Source organism: Chelonia mydas, chromosome 11 (genome assembly GCF_015237465.2).
Source record: "Chelonia mydas isolate rCheMyd1 chromosome 11, rCheMyd1.pri.v2, whole genome shotgun sequence".
In the NCBI taxonomy this organism is placed as follows: Eukaryota; Metazoa; Chordata; order Testudines; family Cheloniidae; genus Chelonia; species Chelonia mydas.
In genome coordinates, this window is record NC_051251.2 from 13,008,321 (window position 1) to 13,029,172 (window position 20,852).

Here is a 20,852-nt window from a genome sequence, read left to right on the forward strand (position 1 = left end):
AGAGACACTTTCTGCCATCTCACATTACATCTCATCTTTAATTTGCTGCCCACTGTCACCCCCAGGATCTTGCAGCATTACTGATTACCTGGTATTACTATCCTCAGTGGGGTCTGCAACATCTCCCTACTTAGTAACCTGTGGGCTAAGTCATTATGCTAACCCACTGTGATAATTCTCTGCCTACATTTCTTACCCTGATAAGGTGAAGTAATGAATGGTTAACTGTTCTTGGGCTGCAGTTCACATCATTGTGAGCACGGGTCAGACTGTAGCACTGTGGGGATGGGCAGGGCTATTTGCTGACTCACCCTGGCAACCAGACCAGATGAGGTTTCTTCAGCTCCAGCTCAGGGCTACAAAAGCCTGAGAGATTCTCTAAGGAAGAGTGAGCTAGAGAAACAGAGAAAGGAAGTCCAGCTGAGAAAACCCCTATTCTACAAGTACAGTCCTGCCCCAGAAGTCTAAAAATAAGGGCAAACCACAGGAAAGGAGTGAGTTTTTGGACAATATCCTAATTGTGTATGTGTGTCTGGGGATGAGTTTAGGGTGCGGGAGGAAGAGCCAGGGGACTCTGTCCAAGCAGAACCAAATAAAGACACGAGTTTAAGTATTGCTTAGGACTTATGCCTATTTTTCCTACATAAAGATACAAAGAAACATGGCCAGGGGCATCAGATGAACTATTGGTGAGGTTGACAATAAATAACAATAATAATAAATAATAATAATTAGGGCTGTCCATTAATCACAGTTCGCTCACAGGAGTAACTCAAAAAAACTAATCGTGATTAATCGCAGTTTTAATCGCACTGTTAAACCATAGAATATCAATTGAACTGTATTAAATATTTTGGATGTTTTTCTTCATTTTCATATAGATTGTATTCTGTGTTGTAAGTGAAATCAAAAAGTGTCCAAAAACAGAACAATGTAAAACTTTGTGCCTACAAGTCCACTCAGTCCTCCTTCTTGTTCAGCCAATTGCTCAGACAAACAAGTTTATTTACATTTGCTGCCCTCTTAGAATCATAGATGATTAGGGTTGGAAGAGACCTCAGGAGGTCATCTAGTCCAACCCCGTGCTCAAAGCTGGACCAACCCCAACTCAATCATCCCAGCCAGGGCTTTGGCAAGCTGGGCCTTAAAAACCTCTAAGGATGGAGATTCCACCACTTCCCTAGGTAGCCCATTCCAGTGCTTTACCACCCTCCTAGTGAAATAGTTTTTCCTAATTTCCAACCTAGACCTCTCCCACTGCAACTTGAGGCCATTACTCCTTGTTCTGTCATCTAGCACCACTGAGAACAGCCGAGCTCCATCCTCTTTGGGACTCCCCTTCAGGTAGTTGAAGGCTGCTATCAAATCTGCCCTCACTCTTCTCTTCTGCAGACTAAATAAGCCCAGCTCCCTCAGCCTCGCCTCATAAGTCATGTGCCCCAGCCCCCTGATCATTTTCGTTGCCCTCCGCTGGACTTTCTCCAATTTGTTCACACCCTTTCAGTTTTGGGGTATTTACATGACAGATATGCTGAACATTCGTTTGCCCCTTTGTGCTTCGGCCACCATTTCAGAGGACATGCTTCCATGCTGATGACGCTCATTAAAAAAAATAAAATCATTAAATTTATGACTGAACTCCTTGGCGGAGGATTGTATGTCCCCTGCTCTGTTTTACCCACATTCTGCCATATATTTCATGTTATAGCAGTCTCGGATGATGACCCAGCACATGTGGTTCATTTTACGAACACTTTCACTGCAGATCTGACAAAACGCAAAGAAGATACCAATGTGAGATTTCGAAAGATAGCTATAGCACTCGACCCAAGATTTAAGAATCTCAAGTGCCTTCCAAAATCTGATCGGGATGGGGTGTGGAGCGGAGCATGCTTTCAGAAGTCTTGAAAGAGCAACACGCCAATGCGGAAACTACAGAACCCAAACCACCAAAAAAGAAAATCAACCTTCTGCGGGTGACATCTGACTCAGATAATGAAAATGAGCATGTATCAGTCCACACTGCTTTGGATTGTTATCGAGTAGAACCCGTCATCAGCATGGATGTATGTGCCCCGGAATGGCGGTTGAAGCATGAAGGGACACATGAATCTTTAGCACATCTGGCACGTAAATATCTTGTGACGCCAGCTACAACAGTGCCATGAGAACACCTGTTCTCACATTCAGGTGACATTGTAAACAAGAAGCGGGCAGCATTATCTCCTGAAAATGTAAACAAACGTGTTTGTCTGAGCGATTGGCTGAACAAGAAGTAGTACTGAGTGGACTGCAGGCTCTAAAATTTTCCATTGTTTTATTTTTGAATGCCGTTTATTTTGTACATAATTCTACATTCGTAAGTTCAACTTTCCTGATAAAGAGATTACACTACAGTACTTGTATTAGCTGAATTGCAAAATACTATTTCTCTTGGTTTTTTACAGTGCAAATACTTGTAATCAAAAATAAATATTAAGTGAGCACTGTACACATCGTATTCTGTGTTGTAATTGAAATCAATATATTTGAAAATGTAGAAAACATCCAAAAATATTTAAATAAATGGTATTCTATTATTGTTTAACAGTGTGATTAATCATGTGATTAATCGTAATTGATTTTTTTAAATCACTTGACAGCCCCAATAATAATAATATATTTTTAAATGTGTGTCCAGGGCATCTCTTATTATTGGATGGGCATTCATGTAGACTATTAAAAATCCAAAGAAAAAAATATATAGCACTTCCATATTTCCAAAGTGCTGTGCAGACAATAACTAGTCCCTTTAGCAAGCCTATGAGATGGAGAAACATCAAAAGTACCACCATCCCCATTTTACAGGTGGGCAAACTGTGGCCCACACAGGCTGAGTGACTTGCCATACGTCATAAAGGTAATCAGCATCAGAGTCAGGATTAAAATCCAGAACAACCTGACTCCCAATCCATGCTCATCCCCTAGACAACTGTGTCTCACAGTGCCTCTCTCTTGCCCTCGGTACCTAGGTTACTGGCCTGTTCCATACTCACACTATCCTCATGTGACCAAAGTTAGCAGCCAGCCACAACAGATCTAAAGCTGATTATATACAAATATTGAAGATGTAACATAAAGATCAAGAAGATGAAGATTGTAAAACACTGATCCAGGACAGAAGTAGTTCTTGAGACTGGTATTCTGCCCATTGCCAAGGACAATTTATTTGTCTTTAAACCACCACACACTTCCCTTCCCTCAAAGCCAGGCAGTATTAATTTGATTTCTTGCATAGCAATTGCCCAGCTGAACGGGGTCCTTCTATTTGCAGTTACAAAATCATTTATTAATCAACAGAACGTGTGAAAAAGATCAGCTGGGTTTATCAATATTTGTATTTATCATCTGTAAATCATTAGATGTTGCCTTGTAGGAAAGGCTTCATGTAAACCGATACAATCAAGGCTAATTTATCTAGGCCACTTTAAAGGAAGTGCTGGAAATCCAGACAGAGCGGGCTATTCTTTCCAAAGCCCTAGTGCTTACAGTCAGGGCTGAGATACCACTCAGAGGCCTTCGGGGGTAGTGCAGGACTTCCCTCGGAATACACTTTTCAGGCAACTAAACAAAAAAAAAAGTCTCTCCTATATAGTTGTTTGTAAATCAAACAAATGAAGACTTCTCAAAACAAGCATTAAGCCAGAAGTTGGATGGTAGATACAGTCTGCACACTTGGAGGGGAGAGGGAGTTTGGAATGAAGAGCTGGGCCCCCCATCTCCCAACCCTGAGCCACAATCAGCCTTAAGAGACTTTCCTTCACCCTGAAAATTTTCCTCTCCTCGAGTAGGCCACAGATACACTGTAGATTCCATACTGCTAAACTGGGTACCTCCCATCCACCTCCCTTCCTTTCTCCTCTCTCTTTTCTATCAGATAAATTCATGTAAGGAAAACTAATAAAGGAATAAAAAGTTCCAGCTGTAAAGTTGGGCATGTTTTCTCTCTCTCTCTCTCTCTCTCTCTCTCTATTTCTTATATTCCTCCTTTCATTCTCTCCTTCCAGTTCCATATTCATCCTCCTGCTATAAAGTACATCTACACTTCAAAAAAAAGATCAGTGTCGGCAAGTATCAGAGCCCAGGTTAACTGTCTCAGGCTTGTGCTACAGGGCTAAAAATAGCAGTGTAGACATTGGGGCTTGGGCAGGAGCTCAGGCTCTGAAACCCAGGGAGGGGATGGGTCTCAGAGCTTGAGCTCCAGCCTGAGCCTCTCTGGGTATGTCTACACTGCAATTAGACACCTGCAGCTGGCCCATGCCAGCTGACATAGGCTTGCAGGGCTCAGGCTAAGGGGCTGTTTAATTGTGGTGTAGACGTTGCGGCTTAGCCTGCAGACCAAGCACTGGGGCTCTCCCACTTCACGGGGTCCTAGAGCCCACGCTCCACCCGAGCCTAAACATCTACACCACAATTAGCCACGGCTTAGCCCAAGCCCCTTAGTCCAAGTCACCTGGCCCGGGCCAGCCTCGGGTCTCTAACTGCAATGTAGACATAACATACATTGCTATTTTTAACCCTATAGCATGAGCCCGAGTCAGTTGACCTGGGCTCCGAGACTTGCTACCACGGGTCTTTTTTTGCAGTGTAGGCCTACCCATAGTCTCTCTCTCTCTCTCTCTTACATTGTACCTATTTTTTCCTCTTTATTAAAAAAGGATGGCTAGTTTTAGGCCCAGTTCCCCTGTACTCAAGACAAGTTAATTGAACAGTGAACAACTCTGGAATCCACCTCATGTTTTCTTTAGTTATAAAGCACACTAACTCAATTTTCTGTACCTAGCACAGCACTCCTCGATTTACTTTTCTTTCCAAGCATCAGCTGAGTGATAAAGCAGGTTTAATTTTGCAACACTTACTATGATGAAATAAAACATTGTTTTCCCAGAGTTTGCTTCCTCCAAAGAATCCTAAAATGCTTTCGCTCAGGTCTAAGTCCTGTGCCTGTGACATCAGAACAATGCTTGCTATCAGCGTTGCAAACTCAAAATATCTTGATGTGAAATTCTCTCAAACCAGCTGGGCTATGAATATTTACAAGGTGACATCTTCCCATCCCTGTTCCAGCAGTTTTTTTTTTAATGTTGAAATCTAAATTAAGGACAATGAAAAATGGACTTTGTGCATTTATTAAAAAAAGAGAGAGAGAGAGAACACTGTGGTGCATTTGGGAATGGAGGGAAATCAAAGATAAAGTGACACCTTCTGTTTATTTGGATAATTGCACTTTTTTTGTGGTCAGTGTCACTTAAGCATTCCTGCACTCCTTTCATTGCAATCCATCACATTATGCAATATGCTTCTATGACTCCTGGCTTAGAGAAAATCACATGGTTAACATTACTCCATACTGTGGGGTTATTATTAAGTGCAGCTATGTCTGTCTCCAACCCTGGACCACAATCAGCCTTAAGAGACTTTCCTTATCCCAGAAAATATTCCCCTCCTTAACCAGGCCACCTGTCATCCTGAAAATTTCTTTGCTTTTAAACGGATCAATATTTGCTTGAACATAAGACCAATTTTTACTAAACATGGTACATTTCAGTGTAAAAAGCTACAAAAAAGAGGACTGATATTGAAGTCACAATGAAGTGTCAAAAGTTTTCAAATTTCATGCATTTTGGATAGTCTTGCTAATATTTCATCCAGTTCCAAGAGCAACTGCTGATTACAACAACAAAGGGCACATCTAAAAAGAACCGAAACAAAATTTTCAAAATTATTCTCCAAATATGTATAGGGTTTTCACATTATAAGTAGAATATTTTCCTGGTGACACTTATTTATTATTTGTTTTATGGTAGCCCGTTGGAGCCTCAGTCATGGACTAAGAACCCCTTGTGCTAGGCGCTGTAGAATCAAACACAAAACAAAAAGATGTTCTCTGCCCTCAGAGAATTTACAATCTAAGACAAGAGACAGAAGCTGGATATAGACACACACATTGGGGGGTGGGCAGCACAAGGGAAAAAAATGAGACAATATTGCCCATACTGTCTAAACTGTTTGATGTGCTGTCATGCAATTCATTATAGGCTGACGGTTTTATTTTTTAAAGGACATTACAGGCATCACACTGATAAGAAACACTTAATGTAAATTTGTTATCCTCAATCTTTACGGACACAAATCTTTTAAAAATTGGTTCATTGGACATAGCAGCTCTGTCTGTGCAGGCAATTTTCTATTGTTAGAAAGCTTTCAGAAACTAAGCACTCAATAAAAGATTATAGGCAATACTTTTTAAACTAGGTACCTAAATTTAGGCACCAAAGTTAGGCACCTATGGTCCCATTCCTGCAAACATTGGTACTTGTGTTTAGGGATGTATCTTAGGCCTGGTCTACCTCTATCTCAGGCTGCAGCTTATGTCAACCTAATTATGTCAGTGTACAAACTAGAGCCTTGTCCTGCCGATGTAAGTGCCTTATTACACCAATATCATAACCCCAACTCCACGACAGCCATAGGGCTTATGTTGGTTTAGTTAGGGTGACACAGTGGCTGTGTAGACACTGTGTTCCTTACATTGGCTGGGAGCAGGGAGCTGTGGGGGAGCAGCTGGACTCCTAGCGGGGAGGGGTCTCAGCCTCCCCCCCACACTGTCCCTCTTCAGTAGGTGGAAGCACTCCTGGTGAGGATACGCACTTCCAACAGAAGGAGGATTGTGTGGACATCAGCCACTGCAGTAATTACCGCGGTGGCTGTAAGTTGACCTAACATGGGTCGACTTCAGGCTGTACTGTAGAGATGCCCTATGTGGTTGCAGAATAGGGGCTCTGGTTAGGTGCCTAACTTTAGGGATCCACCTCTGGAAGTTTTGGTCCATATTTTTGTCCGGATTTTAAATTCACAAAATCATAAATTAAGGGGAAAACAAAATTTCACACACGTTAAATACTGTTACAACTGTAAATGTGAAGCATTCATGAAGTTTTACCTGGATCTAGGTGCGTGAACGATCCAATGACAAAGTCCAACGTAGAAACAGCCAGCAGGAAGAGCAGTAACAGCTGGAGCCGGATTATCCATTTAACACCAGCCAGGTTAATTCCAAGCAGACCTAGTAAGACTGCCAGTGAAATGCCTCTAACTGCCCAAGTGCTGCTGAAACCCAGTAAGTTGGAGATGGATTCTGCAAACCCGGTGATGTACATAGCACCTGCAACACACTGAATGACATTTAAACATAAACACCCCCACCCCCAGTGCAAGGACTGGCCAAGATGCCTGAACAGGAGGAGGTTGGATGGCTCAGAGGATTGGTGACAAGATACAGAGCCTTTCACCCTTGCATCCGATGCAGTGAGCTGTAGCTCACAAAAGTTTATGCTCAAATAAATTTGTTCATCTCTAAGGTGCCACAAGTCCTCCTTTTCTTTTTACGGATACAGACTAACACGGCCGCTACTCTGAAACCTTTCACCCTTTAGTTTCAGCTAGCCCAGGATGGTATTGACTGAAGGTTACCATCTGATGGCTGCACCACGGTGGATGCGAGAGGCGTTTGGTGATCTCAGTCGAATCCCTGCAGGACCCTTGGCACCACATCACAATTTGCACCCTTGTTAGTGTAATCCCCCATCCACTCAGGGTGGCATTCTGTCCCCCTCAAGCGGTGGCTAGGCCACACACAGAGATTGCTCCAGCCTTCAGTAACAGAGCTGGGCTTTTAGCTCAGGCAATAGAGGCTCCTTGTCCTGGGTTTGATGCCCACAGCCAATGACCCGCCCACAGCCTTAGCATAACTTTAGCAGAGAGGCTGAGGATTCCCTGGGCCAAACATTCACATGGAGATGAAACACAAAAATGAGGTATGTTGGCACGATAGTGAGAGAAAGTTTGGACCTGTTCCGTGGGTAAATAGGGGATTTAAGGCTCTGAGACTGTTAATCTACTGCCTTTTACCAACTCTAAAGTGCACCCTTTTTTAAAACAACAGAATAAAACTCAATGAATACACAAAGCAATGGTGAGGTCAGGATGAATTTGTCATACTGACACCCCAGAGACACTGTGCATCTCCTGAACTGTGCATTTCTGTGAAGTGAAAGAAAATATGCGTGCCCAACCAAGGCGCAAAATAAGAGCACATCTCTGTAATTTCTTGTTTTCCTTTCTTTCTGTAAAGCACCTGCTTGGAGAATGACTGATTGTTTCCCGCTTTATTGTTTTCAAGGTTTTTAACTCAGTATTTAGTTTGGATTTAAAGTTTGCTGTTCCACCGGTTCCCTGTCTCTTTACTGGAACATAGCCTGCACTTCTGATAAGCGTGTATTGTGCAACTCATGTTCCATGAGCTCTGGGGAGAGCCGTTTATTTTTCTTGAGGCAGAGAAGGACTTGTGTTCTTCACTGGATGTGTGTGCGTCTGCAGGAATGGCATTCCAAAGCTCAGGGAAGTGTGTGCCGGTTAAGGACACAATTCATGCCAGAGAGAAAATCCAAACCCAAGCAATCCTTTCCCTGCCCAAACCAAAATGGCACTACTGGATTTAAAGAAGAAGGAGGGGGTAGAGGAAGAGAGAGGACTTTTATTCACTGCATAACTCTCTAAACTAAAACTTCTCACCTTCCTATTATATCTGACATTTCAGCAGCAATCTTTTTCAACGTGCAGCTCATACCAAGGGTCACATTTCTAAAGTCAGGCATGGGCAGTTACATGTGAACATCAGTGTGCACCAAACATATGGGTTCAAAAAACCAATGTGTGCACATGGAGGCATTACAAATTGATGGCCCATATGGGTATTTGAACTGCTGTGGACTTCTGAAGTTTAGGATGAACTTCCTCAGCCAGGGTGAGTGTGCAACCTATGTTGACACAGCATGGGTCTTTGTCCCCTTCTAATGTTCAGGCCATGTATACAGGTTTGAGTAAACCACTATCTCCTGACTAATGGTCCTTGTCTTTTAGTTCAAGCAGTACAGGCTCATGCTTTTAGATCCAGTGGTCCCAGGACAAATGACCCAATCTGGTCAGTTAGTCACAAACAGCACAATCCAAATCCCAGGAAAGTCAAACAAAAGACTTCTATTGACTTCAACAAGAGTCAAATCAAGCCCTTACAAACTAGTGATTAACAGACCATAGATCAGATCCTCTGCTGGGGTAAATCAGCACTGCTATATGTGGAACAATACTGATTTCCACCAATTTAGCATCTGTGCATTCAAGGACGGGTATTTCCAGGCAGACAATGGGTGCTCTCAATGCATCCATGTAATTGCACATGCTTAATTTTGAAAACTTTGCCTTCAATATGCACGTTTAATACAGAGAACTTCTAAAAATATAATTTCTGAAAGGACGTCTAGTGTCGTGATGGGATAGTCACAAAAGATTGCATTTGAAACTTGAAAAGAAAAGTAGAACCTGACTCCAAACAAAATGCATTAGCCTGAAAAGCCTAATACAAGAAAGAATCCTGAAAGCACAGAGAAATGCCATGTAGCTGTTTGCAGGAAGCACTGCAGCTTAGGATTTCAGGGTTCTTTTCAACTGATTAACACCAGTTTTTGGAAGGAGTTAAATAGGATCCTCCTACTTTCGTAACCAGGCCAAGTAAGAGGAAACAGTATGTAGACTTCAAAGGATACTTCAGAGAGTGGAGAGAAAGAAGGAGCCACTGCTGGTCTCCACACTGTAAGTGTCCTTGAAGCAACAGCCTGTCTTTCCTTCGATAAACCCTACCTTCACCAGAAGAATGAAATATTTCTACGCATATAAAGATATTGCTGTGCTTTCTACGGTGGAGCCAATTTCTTCATAAATGCACCATGGAAATGGGGATTTTTAAATGGTTTTGAACTATCCATCCTGAAATCAGAAATGCAGATTTCAGTGGAAAACTAACCTCTTATGAGGTTTTTGAAAACCATATATTCAGCTTATTGAACGATGTAATTGGGTTTAAACGTCCACAGTTCTTGACATAAGAGCCACCTGTATCTCTGCTTTTAAACACAACTATTTTAGAGCTGGAGCCTGACAAGCCTTCCTTGCACAAGTACTTCTAGCTCAAATAACCAGGACAGAGGTTATGGTGTTCACTACCCAACTCCTTGTTTGGAACACAGATAGCCCCTCATGTGAGCTTCAGATGGATGCTGGGCCATAGAAACAAGTGGTCTATATCTAACTGAGGAGGAGAGTATGAAAAAAATACACCAGCTTTGGGACAGAACATGGTTTTCAAACTTTTTAGGCTGTGTATCTCTTTCCAAATAATGGAGTCTACCGCATACCCCCATCTGAGATAGACAGAAGTGACGCATGGGAGAAGGGTGGATGTGGGGTCAGTGACCTCCCCCCGCCAAGATTTCTGTCTTCCATTTAGCAAAATCTTCTAGAAGTCACTGAACTGTGAGGCAGAGGAATGATTTTTGTGGACAAGCGGCAACAGCATGCGGTGGAACTCGGGGCGGGAGCGCCACCTCCACCCCCTGAATCACCTCAGCAGGCCACCCAGCCTGTCTGGGGTGGAGGGGGCGCAACCAAAAATTGTAACTCCAAGGAGGGCCCAGCTCTTGCCATTCACCACCCTCGAAGTTTCTCTGTGCCACCCTTCGGGGGGCATGCCCCACCATTTGAAAATGGTTCTGAGTCTCACGGTGGCTGTAGTTTTAATTGAAAGGAGATCAAACATTGATTAGATTGCCAAGTCTAATTACACAAAATGCATTGTCCACCATTACATGAATTTTCTGGCATACCCCCTGACGACAGCTCGTGTAGCCCTAGGAGTATGCGTACCCCAGTTTGAAAACCTCTGGGATAAAATACAGCACTGCTAAACAGTTGCCAGTTCCCCATCTCTCCACACCCCACATCCCCCCACATAAAACGTTTGTCTAGGTAAATTCTTGGTCTGCCAGAGCCCGGATTCTATGACCTCAGGACATGCTGCACAGCTCAGTTGCTTTCCCAGGCAGGGGGGAGATTGGGGGAATTACAGTGCAAAAGGCTGGGGGAAGTCTTTTTCTTACACGTGTGACTTTTGTGCATGCCCTGTCTTATAACTATTGAATTTGTATTTTATGTCGACTTTTCGAATTGGCCAGGATTTTAAAGACCTTTGCAAGCTAATGCATTTAAATGACCAATTCTTGTGCGCAACCTTTTCTGGTATTTCTAATACCTCTTCTTTTTTTCCAATTGCTATGGGCATTAATAACCACTTTTCTATTAGTAGGGATAGTTGTTTGTGTTTCTTAAGCCTTTAATTTCAATCCACCGCTTCAGTGGCACATTAGGGTTTCTCTGAAAACAAAGAGCTGAAAAACTGCACAAAATCAACTACCCCTAAGCTCCTCCCCAGTCAGCGCCTCCTCCACACGGGCTCCGGCTCCTCTCCGCTTCCTTAATGGCTCAGACACTATTTTGTCTCCAAACCACCTCATCTCTTTTCCCCAAGTGCTGCTCCTACGCCTCCACCCTCGTAAGGAAACATTTAGTCCACTATGGGCAAATGTATAACCCCACAGTTGATCTGTAGAGTTTGTATTGTCCACTTGGCCACATAGGCTTTTTCCTCTTGAGTTTAAATATTCCCTTGCTTGTAGATGAGACGTGTTAGCTATGGCATTTTTTGTGTTTCATTCTTTCTGGTTTGGTCATTGTTCCCATGACCAGCGCCTCAGGACAGCAGAGAGATTTCAGACTGTGTCAGAGATGGCTCCATACATGGGGAGGAAATCATTAGCCTCCTCATTAGCATTTCCCCTGTTCAAACACGACAGGACTTGTCTGTACTCTTCAATGTATTGCTGTCGATGAGTGACAACAAGCCTGATCATACTGAGAGGAATGAAATTATATGCCTACAACTCTGCTTTTCCATGCCACCCTCCTTCTTAGTGGGATCATCTCATTTACTTTAGAGCCTGGAAGAAAAGGACTAAAGGCATGCTTGCAGTAACAATCGTTTTTACCTGACCAAAAATATAAAGGAAGCCAATGGTCCCTCCAACTTGACCACCGAGGACAGTAGAAATCATGGAATAGACTCCTCCACTTCCGATACTGCACCGCTCACAAACCCCAATTCCAGATAAGACAGTTACCAGGGCAACCACGACAACAAAGGACACCAGAAACATGCCCATTAAAATGCCAGTGTTTCCCTGTAATGGAGAAACAAAGACACTGAAGAACACAAGGAAAATTATTCAGAGTGGGAAAAAAAAAACATCACCTTCTGAGATTCCAGTTAACTATAACACATTGTGTCAATTCATTGTAGGTTATTTTATATTCAGATTAAATAAAACACACTCTTCTCACCTGTAAATTGAGCAACCACAGAAATGTATGTTAATTATAAAATTCTTGAAACATGTTCAGGTCTTTGAGGTTTAAGGGCCGTCCTTTTGTTGTGCGTATGTGCAGTGCCGAGCACAATGGGCTCTTAATCCATAACTAGGGTTCCTAGATGCCACCGTAGTACAAATAGTAATAATAATAATAAATAATAATATTTATCTCCACTGGTTCTTTCTAGGCAATTCTACCCTTATCAACAAGTGAGTGAGGGTCTCTCCAAATGAGCCCTACTTTGTATAAATTCCTGAGTGCATCATGTTATCCCACTGATCCCTCAACCTGAGATTTAACACACCAGAGTGTTATCAAGGGCAGATCACTACTCAACTAAAGTTTCACAGTTACAACTGCCTTGTAACCATGAATAATCTACCACAAGGAAAAAAGAGGGTGGGGGGAAGAAATATTTTGATTGTTACAAATACTGGGTCAGATAAACACAAAACAAAAAACCTTAGCACCCAACAGGTCCGGAAATAAAAGTCTGGATTTTCAAACAGCTCGTTTCTTAGGCCCCTAAATGATCGGATTTTCAAAAGGGCTCGGAACCCAGCAGCTCTGATTGAGATCAAATGCTTCTGAAAATCTAAGCCACTGAGAACTACTACATTGCGAACACCCAAATCAATGAACTACAAAAACCGAAGGAAAGACTGAATATACACGAGAAAAAATAAACACATTATAAGTAATTGCTTGCTGGTTGTTATCTGGACTATACGCTGTCTCGTCTGATGCAATATCTCAGTCCACACCCATGTGCTCCTCCAGCTTTCCACAGATGCTTGGGACAGTCCTGCTCTCAAGCAGTCCTGTTCAGTGGCCTGCAACATGGAAATTGGCTCGCCTTCTGGTGGTATCACAAGCGGATTTGTGCAACCTGTGACTTTTCACTTCCTGATCTAGAGCAGAGGTCCACAAACAGCTGTCTTGGCATATGGCGCTGGCTCGTCCTCTCATTCCCAGCTCTAAGCTGCATTAACAGACCTACCTGAAATCCCTTTTCCATGTATCCAACCACTGTAGCTGTGTTATGAGATGGCAAACGGGCGAGCAGGTCATCTGTGTTAGAATCCCAGAACCCTTCGGCCCACAGGCTTACAAGGAAACCCAATTCTTCCCAAAAACATGTAATGCTCTTGCCACCATGTGCCATAGAGCCTTTGGTGACTGCAGCAGGTAAGTCAGCTTGTGTGCCTTGATAGCCATGGAACTAGGCCACACATAGCCCAGGGCCTCCCACCATCTACAGCTTTAAGGGACAGCATACCTTGTGTGCCTTCAGTTTGAAGCGTGGCACGTTTGGTGGGCTATTCTATTCAAGTCAGGATTCCAAAACTGAAATAGAATTAGAGACTGTTCAGTGCCTTCAGGGAGTCCCGGCATCAAATGCTTCTCCTGTGATCCCTGTTCTCACCGTCTTATGCTTGTTCTTCATGCTGCAGAAATCTCTTTTCCAGGATCAAGAGTGTCTCTTTATGTTCCTGCTGAACTTCCCCAACTAGTGTAACTCGCTGATCTCTGAATCTCAGTCACTTCCCCTGAAAACTCATCCAGGACCCAATGCCAATGCAAAGAGGATTGGAAACCTCTCCCTACCCTCCAGCAGTACCCCATTACTACAGTAATGTTTTGCATAATTTCTCTCCGCTGCTGGCTGCCAACTGCCTCTCTCCATTTCAGTGGCTCTTGTATCTGAGGACACGCTGGCCTCTGGCACCATTTTGTTTCTTATCAGCAACAGACGGCTGCTGCTTCTATTTTGTGCTGGTCTAAGTCCCAGATCTTTTTGTTGGTGGTGGTTTGTTTTTTTTTGTTTTTTTTAAAGAGAAATGTATCCAGGATGTTGCTATCATTGTGAAATCCTATTTTGATTCAATATCCTGCTGTTTTAGATGTTGATTTTATTGGATCAGTGGAAAATGAAGCCAGGGCTCATAATGAATGCAGCTGCTAGCTGGGTCTACATCACATGAACCCTTATAATTTAGTTTTGTTTTGTTTTTAGAAAAAGGAACAATTACTTCTTTGCCTCAATTATGTACAGTCAAGTTAAGACAGTACAGAAAGCTTGCATTTTTTTAAAAAACACATTGAAATACTTTCAACAGTTTTTTTTTAAATTGGTAGGAGGAGGGATGGTAGTTCTTGCCCAGTGCTTGTGGTAATGGACAGTCCATTTGGATCTACAGAAGAAACAGTCAATAACACAGACCCTAAAAACCAGAATTCATTCTTGCAGTGCTTCATGGGAAGGAACGCCACACCCAGGGATAAGAGTAGAATGCAGAGCGGGAGAGAAAACTGGAACACTGAAGCTTCTTTACACATGCGTGACAGAACATGCTACAGTTGAGAGTAAAAGGCCCAGTGTATCATTAGCATTATTATGTAATACTTCAATGTGGGCCCAAAGATCTGCAGTAAGGATCAGGGTGTCTCTGTACTGGGTGCTGGGCCAGCACAGTATATGAAGATGTGACCCCTTCTGTCTTGAAAATTTTACAATGTAAGGCCCCAATCTTGCAATCAGATCCATGCAAGCGAACCCCTGTGCTTGTGTGAAGCCTCATTGACTTTAAAACCTAATACCGTTATTTTCAATCACTCCCCATTTCCCTTTTAAAAATCCTCTATTTGATGTTTTACTTTATTTATTGACTGTTCCACCAGTAACTTTCTATTAAATAGCAAAGTGAGGGGTGGAGGGAATATGACAGTGTTTATGAAGGGCTTATGGAAACCTTTCTGACATCTCAGTTGAAATTAACGTGGGAAAGGGAAGTAAATGATGAAAAAACTCAGCTATTATGTCTGGCTAATGAGTATCAGTACAGGGCCCTGGGTAATCCAACTGGGAATGAGGATCTTTCTGATGATGTCACACCTGTGCTGCCAATGGACTACCAGATTTCATGAGGCAAGGATTGGGCCTGGATGATTCGTGGAGAGACCTCCAAGGAAAATCATGGCAGCTGAAGGAAGTTACATTGGTGATTCAGTGGGCGGCACTCAACTTTCTGAGTCAGTAATGAACTAATCCCTTACGTGAAACTAGGGGAGAGGGGGTTTCTGGACGTACAGTCTTGAATGAAGGCCTGGACCCTTTCGGTCATTGTAGACCCCAGGGCAATTCTCACAAGAGTATTGTTCCCAACAGCCAATGTGGGAACTACACTGGGCCTAGCCAGGGCTGGGAACCGCAGTACCCGTTGAACCAATATGCCAAATTTAGATTATATAATCAGGAAGTGAGTTAAAGTAGTTATACAAGGGAACTGAAGGCACTCAGAACCTGGCAGGACTGGGTTCAATGTGCATGGGTTCAACGTTTCCCCTGCAGATTCAATTGGATACGGTCATATCTACACTTCCTGCTATAAACCCTTGTGAAGTAATGCTATGTGCCTTTGAACAGCTGCTTCATTTCCTCCCAATAGTGGCAACAGGATTCATCGATATCTCCTTATTATGGGCCTGAGTCACCTCTCAGACTGCGTATTTTCGTTGATATTGTTCCAAATATACCCTGGTGCCATGGGAGATCAGAACCTGGCCCTGAATTTCTCTCCCTGTAAAAACACACAGATCCCTACCCTTTCAGAAGAAAGGAACTATATCAAATGCTAGATGTTACAAGTTTCTTCTTGGACCTTTAAGAACAGCTGGGCTCATGACATTAAGTCCAGGTTTCAGCTCCAACAGTCCCTCAGGAAGCTTTGGTTTTCCTACATGGAAGCTGCAGGGACCAGCACAATTTTCTGAGCCAGGCTGGATCCTGAGCTGCAGTATCAGGCTACTCTTAAAGCCACGACACTGGGATATACGCTACCCTTGAGCCAAGCACGGGACTCTCCTGGATATCAAGGAGAACGTTGCACAATCCAGGGCCTTTTATTCGGAACAGCAGGATCTCCATTTAAAACTGCCATGTTAGAAATACGATTGTTTCAGTGCTGCTTGGAGGAGGACAGTGGAGGATGTGTAACCATGGCAATACATTTTACCTGGAAAGTTATATTTGGATACACCATTACACGTGGACTTCCCTATAAATTGTCAGGTTTGATTGGCATTTGCAGAACAGCACATTACAGAGAAAACGGCCCCAGCCGCGATGTATTTTTAGACACAGTCATTTACATTTTCAGAAGAGCAAGAAGAAAAACCAAGAGCTTTAACTGATTCACGAAGCACAAAATCAAATGTAATTGTGGTGGGGGAGAGAATAACCTACCACTTAACCCATAATGTTACCCAGTTTGTCCTTCACTCACCACTAGCCATCCAGTCCTCAGAAAAAGAACCACTCCAAAAATGTTGATCATGCAAGAAGTAAAGACGCCATCCCAGGTTCCAAAGAGCACTGGCTCCCAGACGAATAGCTGTATCTTCCACCAGGGTTTGGTCTGTGTTTGCGATACCTAGAGAAAAGTAAAACCTTCAGTTACCTCCATGCTGTCATCTGGCTGACTGCAGAAGTAGCACAGTGGCCTGCCAAGACTCCTACAACCGGGTGCTCTGTGCATGGCTACTACAGCGTCCCTTTACCTGACATTACCCACAAAGAGCAGTATATCAACGGAAAGAGGAAACCCTGAGAGGTGGGACAGGACCACGAGGGTCCACAGACCCCAGCAATGCCATGAAACTATTGCAGGCTCCACAACGTGGATGCAGAAAGCACCACTATTAGGTTCTTAATCTGCTTTCTCTGTCACATAGAACTCAGTCAAACAAGTAACACCACACTGAAGCATAAAAAAAACAGTCTCTACTGTACAGAAGGCAGGGCCACAACATCTCAATCCATCTGGCACAGGACGCTAGATGTAAAAGGTATACAGTCAGTTTTTTATCAGGCACAAAAAGATACATTACAGGAGATGCCAAATCAGCAGATTCCCCATTAATGGAGTCATGGTGGAGTGTACTTGGGCTCTCCTCAGGTTCCCACCCCTCAGCTGTTCTTTTTAGATGACAAATCTGAGGAACTATCCCAGACTGAGGTGTCAATAGAGGCGGTTTCAGAACAAATTGATAGATTAAATAGTAATAAGTCACCAGGACCAGATGGCATAGGCTCAAGAATTCCAAAGGAATTCAAGTATGAAATTGCAGAGCTACTCACTGTGGTATGTAAACTAATGCTTAAATCAGTCTCTATACCAGAAGACTGGCAGATAATGTGATGCCAATTTTTTTAAAAGGCTCCAGAGGAGATACTGGCAACTGCAAGCCAGTAAGCCTAACTTCAGGCAAATTGGTTGAAACTATAGCAAAGAACAGAATTATCAGATACACAGATGAACATGATATGTTGGGGAAGACTCAACACAGGCACAGGACCACGACCACGTAAAGGGAAATCGTGCCTCACTGATCTATTAGAATACTCTGAGGATTTCAACACACACCTGAAGAATGGTGATCCAGTGCATACAGTGCACTTGGACTTTCAGAAAGCCTTACACAAAGTCCTCACCAAAGGCTCTTAGGCAAAGTATGGAGTCATGGGATAAGAGGGAAGGTCCTCTCATGGATCAGTAGCTGGGTAAAAGGCAGGAAACAAAGGGTAGGAATAAATGGTCAGTTTTCACAGTGGAGAGTGGAAATAGCAGGGTCACTCAAGGATCTGTACTGGGACCAGCGCTGTTCAACATATTCATAAATATTCTGAAAAAGGGCATAAAACAGGGAGGTGGCAAGGATATCAGATGATACAAAATTCTCAAGATAGTTGAGTCCAAAGCAGACTGTGAAGTTACAAACGGATCTCACAAAACTGGGTGACTGGGGAACAAATGGCCGATGAAATTCAGCATTGACAAGAGCAAAGTAATGCATATTGGAAAACAATCCCAACTATACATACAAAATGATGTGTTCAAAATTAGCTGTTACCACTAAAGAGGTCATTGTGGGCAGTTCTCTGAAAACATCTGAACAACAGAAAATAATGCCACTATATAAATTCCTGGTACACCAATACCTTGAATTCTACATGCAGTGCTGCCCCATCTCAAAAATACACATTAGCATTGGAAAAAAGTACGGAGAAGGGCAACAAAAGTGATAAGGCGTATGGAGCAGCCTCCATACGAGGACAGATTAAAAAGACTAGGTGTGCCCATTTTAGAAAAGAGACAATTAAGACGGGATATGATAGAGGGCTATAAAATCATGACTGGTGTGGAGAAAGTGAATAAGGAAGTGTTATTTACCTTTTCACATAACACAAGAACCAGGGGTCACCAATGAAATTAATAGGCTGCAGGTTTAAAACAAACAAAAGGAAGTATTTCTTCACACAACGCACAGTCAACCTGTGGAACTCATTGCCAGGGCACTTTATGAAGGCCAGAAGTATAACTGGGTTCAAAAAAAGAATTAGATAAGTTCATGGAGGATAGGTCCATCAATGGCTATTAGCCAAGATAGTCAGGGCTGCAACTCCATGCTCTTGGTGTCCCTAACTCTCCAACTGCTAGAAGCTGGGAGTGAACGACAGGGGATGGATCACTCAATAACTGCCCTGTTCTGTTCATTCCGTCTGAAGCATCTGGCACCAGCCACCCCTGGAAGACAGGACAGTGGGCTAGATGGACCATCGTTGTGCCGCAGTTTGGCCATTCTTATGTGCTCATGACTAAAGGCTGGGAAGTGCTCTGGGTTGACACATCCTGCTTCAGCAAAGGACATGTCCACCACCTTGGAACACTTCTGCTACAGCATATGCAGTTTACGTGGTGAGGAGCTGAAGGGTGGGTGGGGAAGGAATGTAATGCCTGGGCAGAATATGCAGTGATGCTGATTCAGCTTCTGCATAGTTAAGTGTGGCTCTCCTCTGAAAAGTACCTCTATAGAAAAGGCATCAGAGGGTTCCATGATTATTTTCTCCCAGTGACTATCAAACATTTCCTGTTTACAAGTTCAAAGATGTTTCTTCTAACTGCCAGCCCTGCAAACTCAGCCTGGGTTTCTGAAAGACAAGGTGGGTCTTTCTTTCTCATGGTTCAGCACCAGTACTAAAGGTTCCACAAGCCAAATTAACCCTTCGGTGACACCTATGCAGCCCCAACATTTTCGCTGGATTTGCATACTCGTAAGTGGTGGGAACTTAGTAAGCAATTCTGCTGAAGCTTCACAAGAAGAAAGAGAATCCAGCTCACTCACAGTCATAGAGTTTAAGGCCAGAGGGGACCACCAGATCATCTAGTCTGACCTCCTGTATACCACAGGCCACCACCAGCAGCCAGCGCCCACACACTAAACCCAACAACCAAAATTAGACCGAAGTATTACAGCCCACAGGAGACTAGACTATTATGTGCCATCGGCAGAGAAGAGGAGGGATAGGGTGCACCAGTGCTCAAGGCCCCCACAATGGTAGGGAAACTACTCTCTCTGCGTTGGCCCTGCAGAGCTAACAGTACAAACTTGTTTTTTGTCATTACTGTAAGCAGAGACCTAGCTTAGGCTGTTATTTAAGTGAATGTTACTGGCTGGTTAGCACTCTTGACAAAAAAGGGCACTTATTTAGGCGCCTAAATGTGCACTTAGAAGCCTAACATTAGGTTTTGGAAACCTCAGCCAAGGCCAATACAGTCATAATGGAAGACTGGTATTAAGCATGGGTTTGCTTCCTGGCATGCTGTATCTTCAGGCATATACAGCATAACCACTATGAGCTCCATGATATAGACTCATGCTGACCTGCAGGTAACAGAATAACTTTAACACTAAAATGTTCATTTTTAACAGTTTCAGGTGAGTAAAATGCTTTAACCCACTGTCAAGTACAATACACAACATTCCAGGGTACAGAGTAACTGGGTCCTACATAGGAAAGCCATCAAGTGAGCAAATTTATTTGGATTTTTTTATTTTTATTTTATTTTATTTTATTTATTTTTTATTTTATTTTTTATTTTTTTACAGGAATGGGAAATAAACAACATTTAAAAGATTTTACTAATGATTGTGTTATTGCTATTTGTTGGTGATTCGGTAAGTGGTGCTGTTCTCTCTGACATGGTTACAGAACCAGGCCCCCCGTATGATGGCAAGGGTTCCTACATCAGTAGAGATGCGGTCTTTCAGATGAGATGCAAAACTAAAGTCTCGACAACATGCAATCATCAAGGCACTTAGTTAACCCCTGTATCCTAGCCAAATTCTCACTCAGGTACCTCAGTTGTCCAAGCTGTTTCAACGAGACTCAGTTCAACCTCCTTCAAATTATGTAAAAAGAAAAGGAGTACTTGTGGCACCTTAGAGACTAACCAGTTTATTTGAGCATGAGCTTTCGTGAGCTACAGCCGATGAAGTGAGCTGTAGCTCATGAAAGCTCATGCTCAAATAAACTGGTTAGTCTCTAAGGTGCCACAAGTACTCCTTTTCTTTTTACGAATACAGACTAACACGGCTGTTACTCTGAAACCTTCAAATTATGGACCATCATGGGTGGTGGTAGAATCTTT

General features: G+C 43.0%; 1 protein-coding gene across 4 annotated transcripts in view; it reads right to left on the reverse strand.

Moving 5' to 3' along the window:
* SLC12A8 (solute carrier family 12 member 8) overlaps positions 1 to 20,852 on the reverse strand; it is a 94,851-nt gene that overhangs the window by 66,742 nt on the left and 7,257 nt on the right. For all 4 annotated transcript variants that reach the window (XM_043525536.1, XM_007057055.4, XM_043525534.1 and 1 more), the window contains exons 3-5: positions 16,647 to 16,793; positions 11,979 to 12,170; positions 6,983 to 7,214 (exon numbers count right to left, since the gene is read on the reverse strand). In XM_043525536.1, the coding sequence (XP_043381471.1) occupies positions 6,983 to 7,214; positions 11,979 to 12,170; positions 16,647 to 16,793 (571 nt within the window). The remainder of the gene's footprint in view (positions 1 to 6,982; positions 7,215 to 11,978; positions 12,171 to 16,646; positions 16,794 to 20,852) is intronic.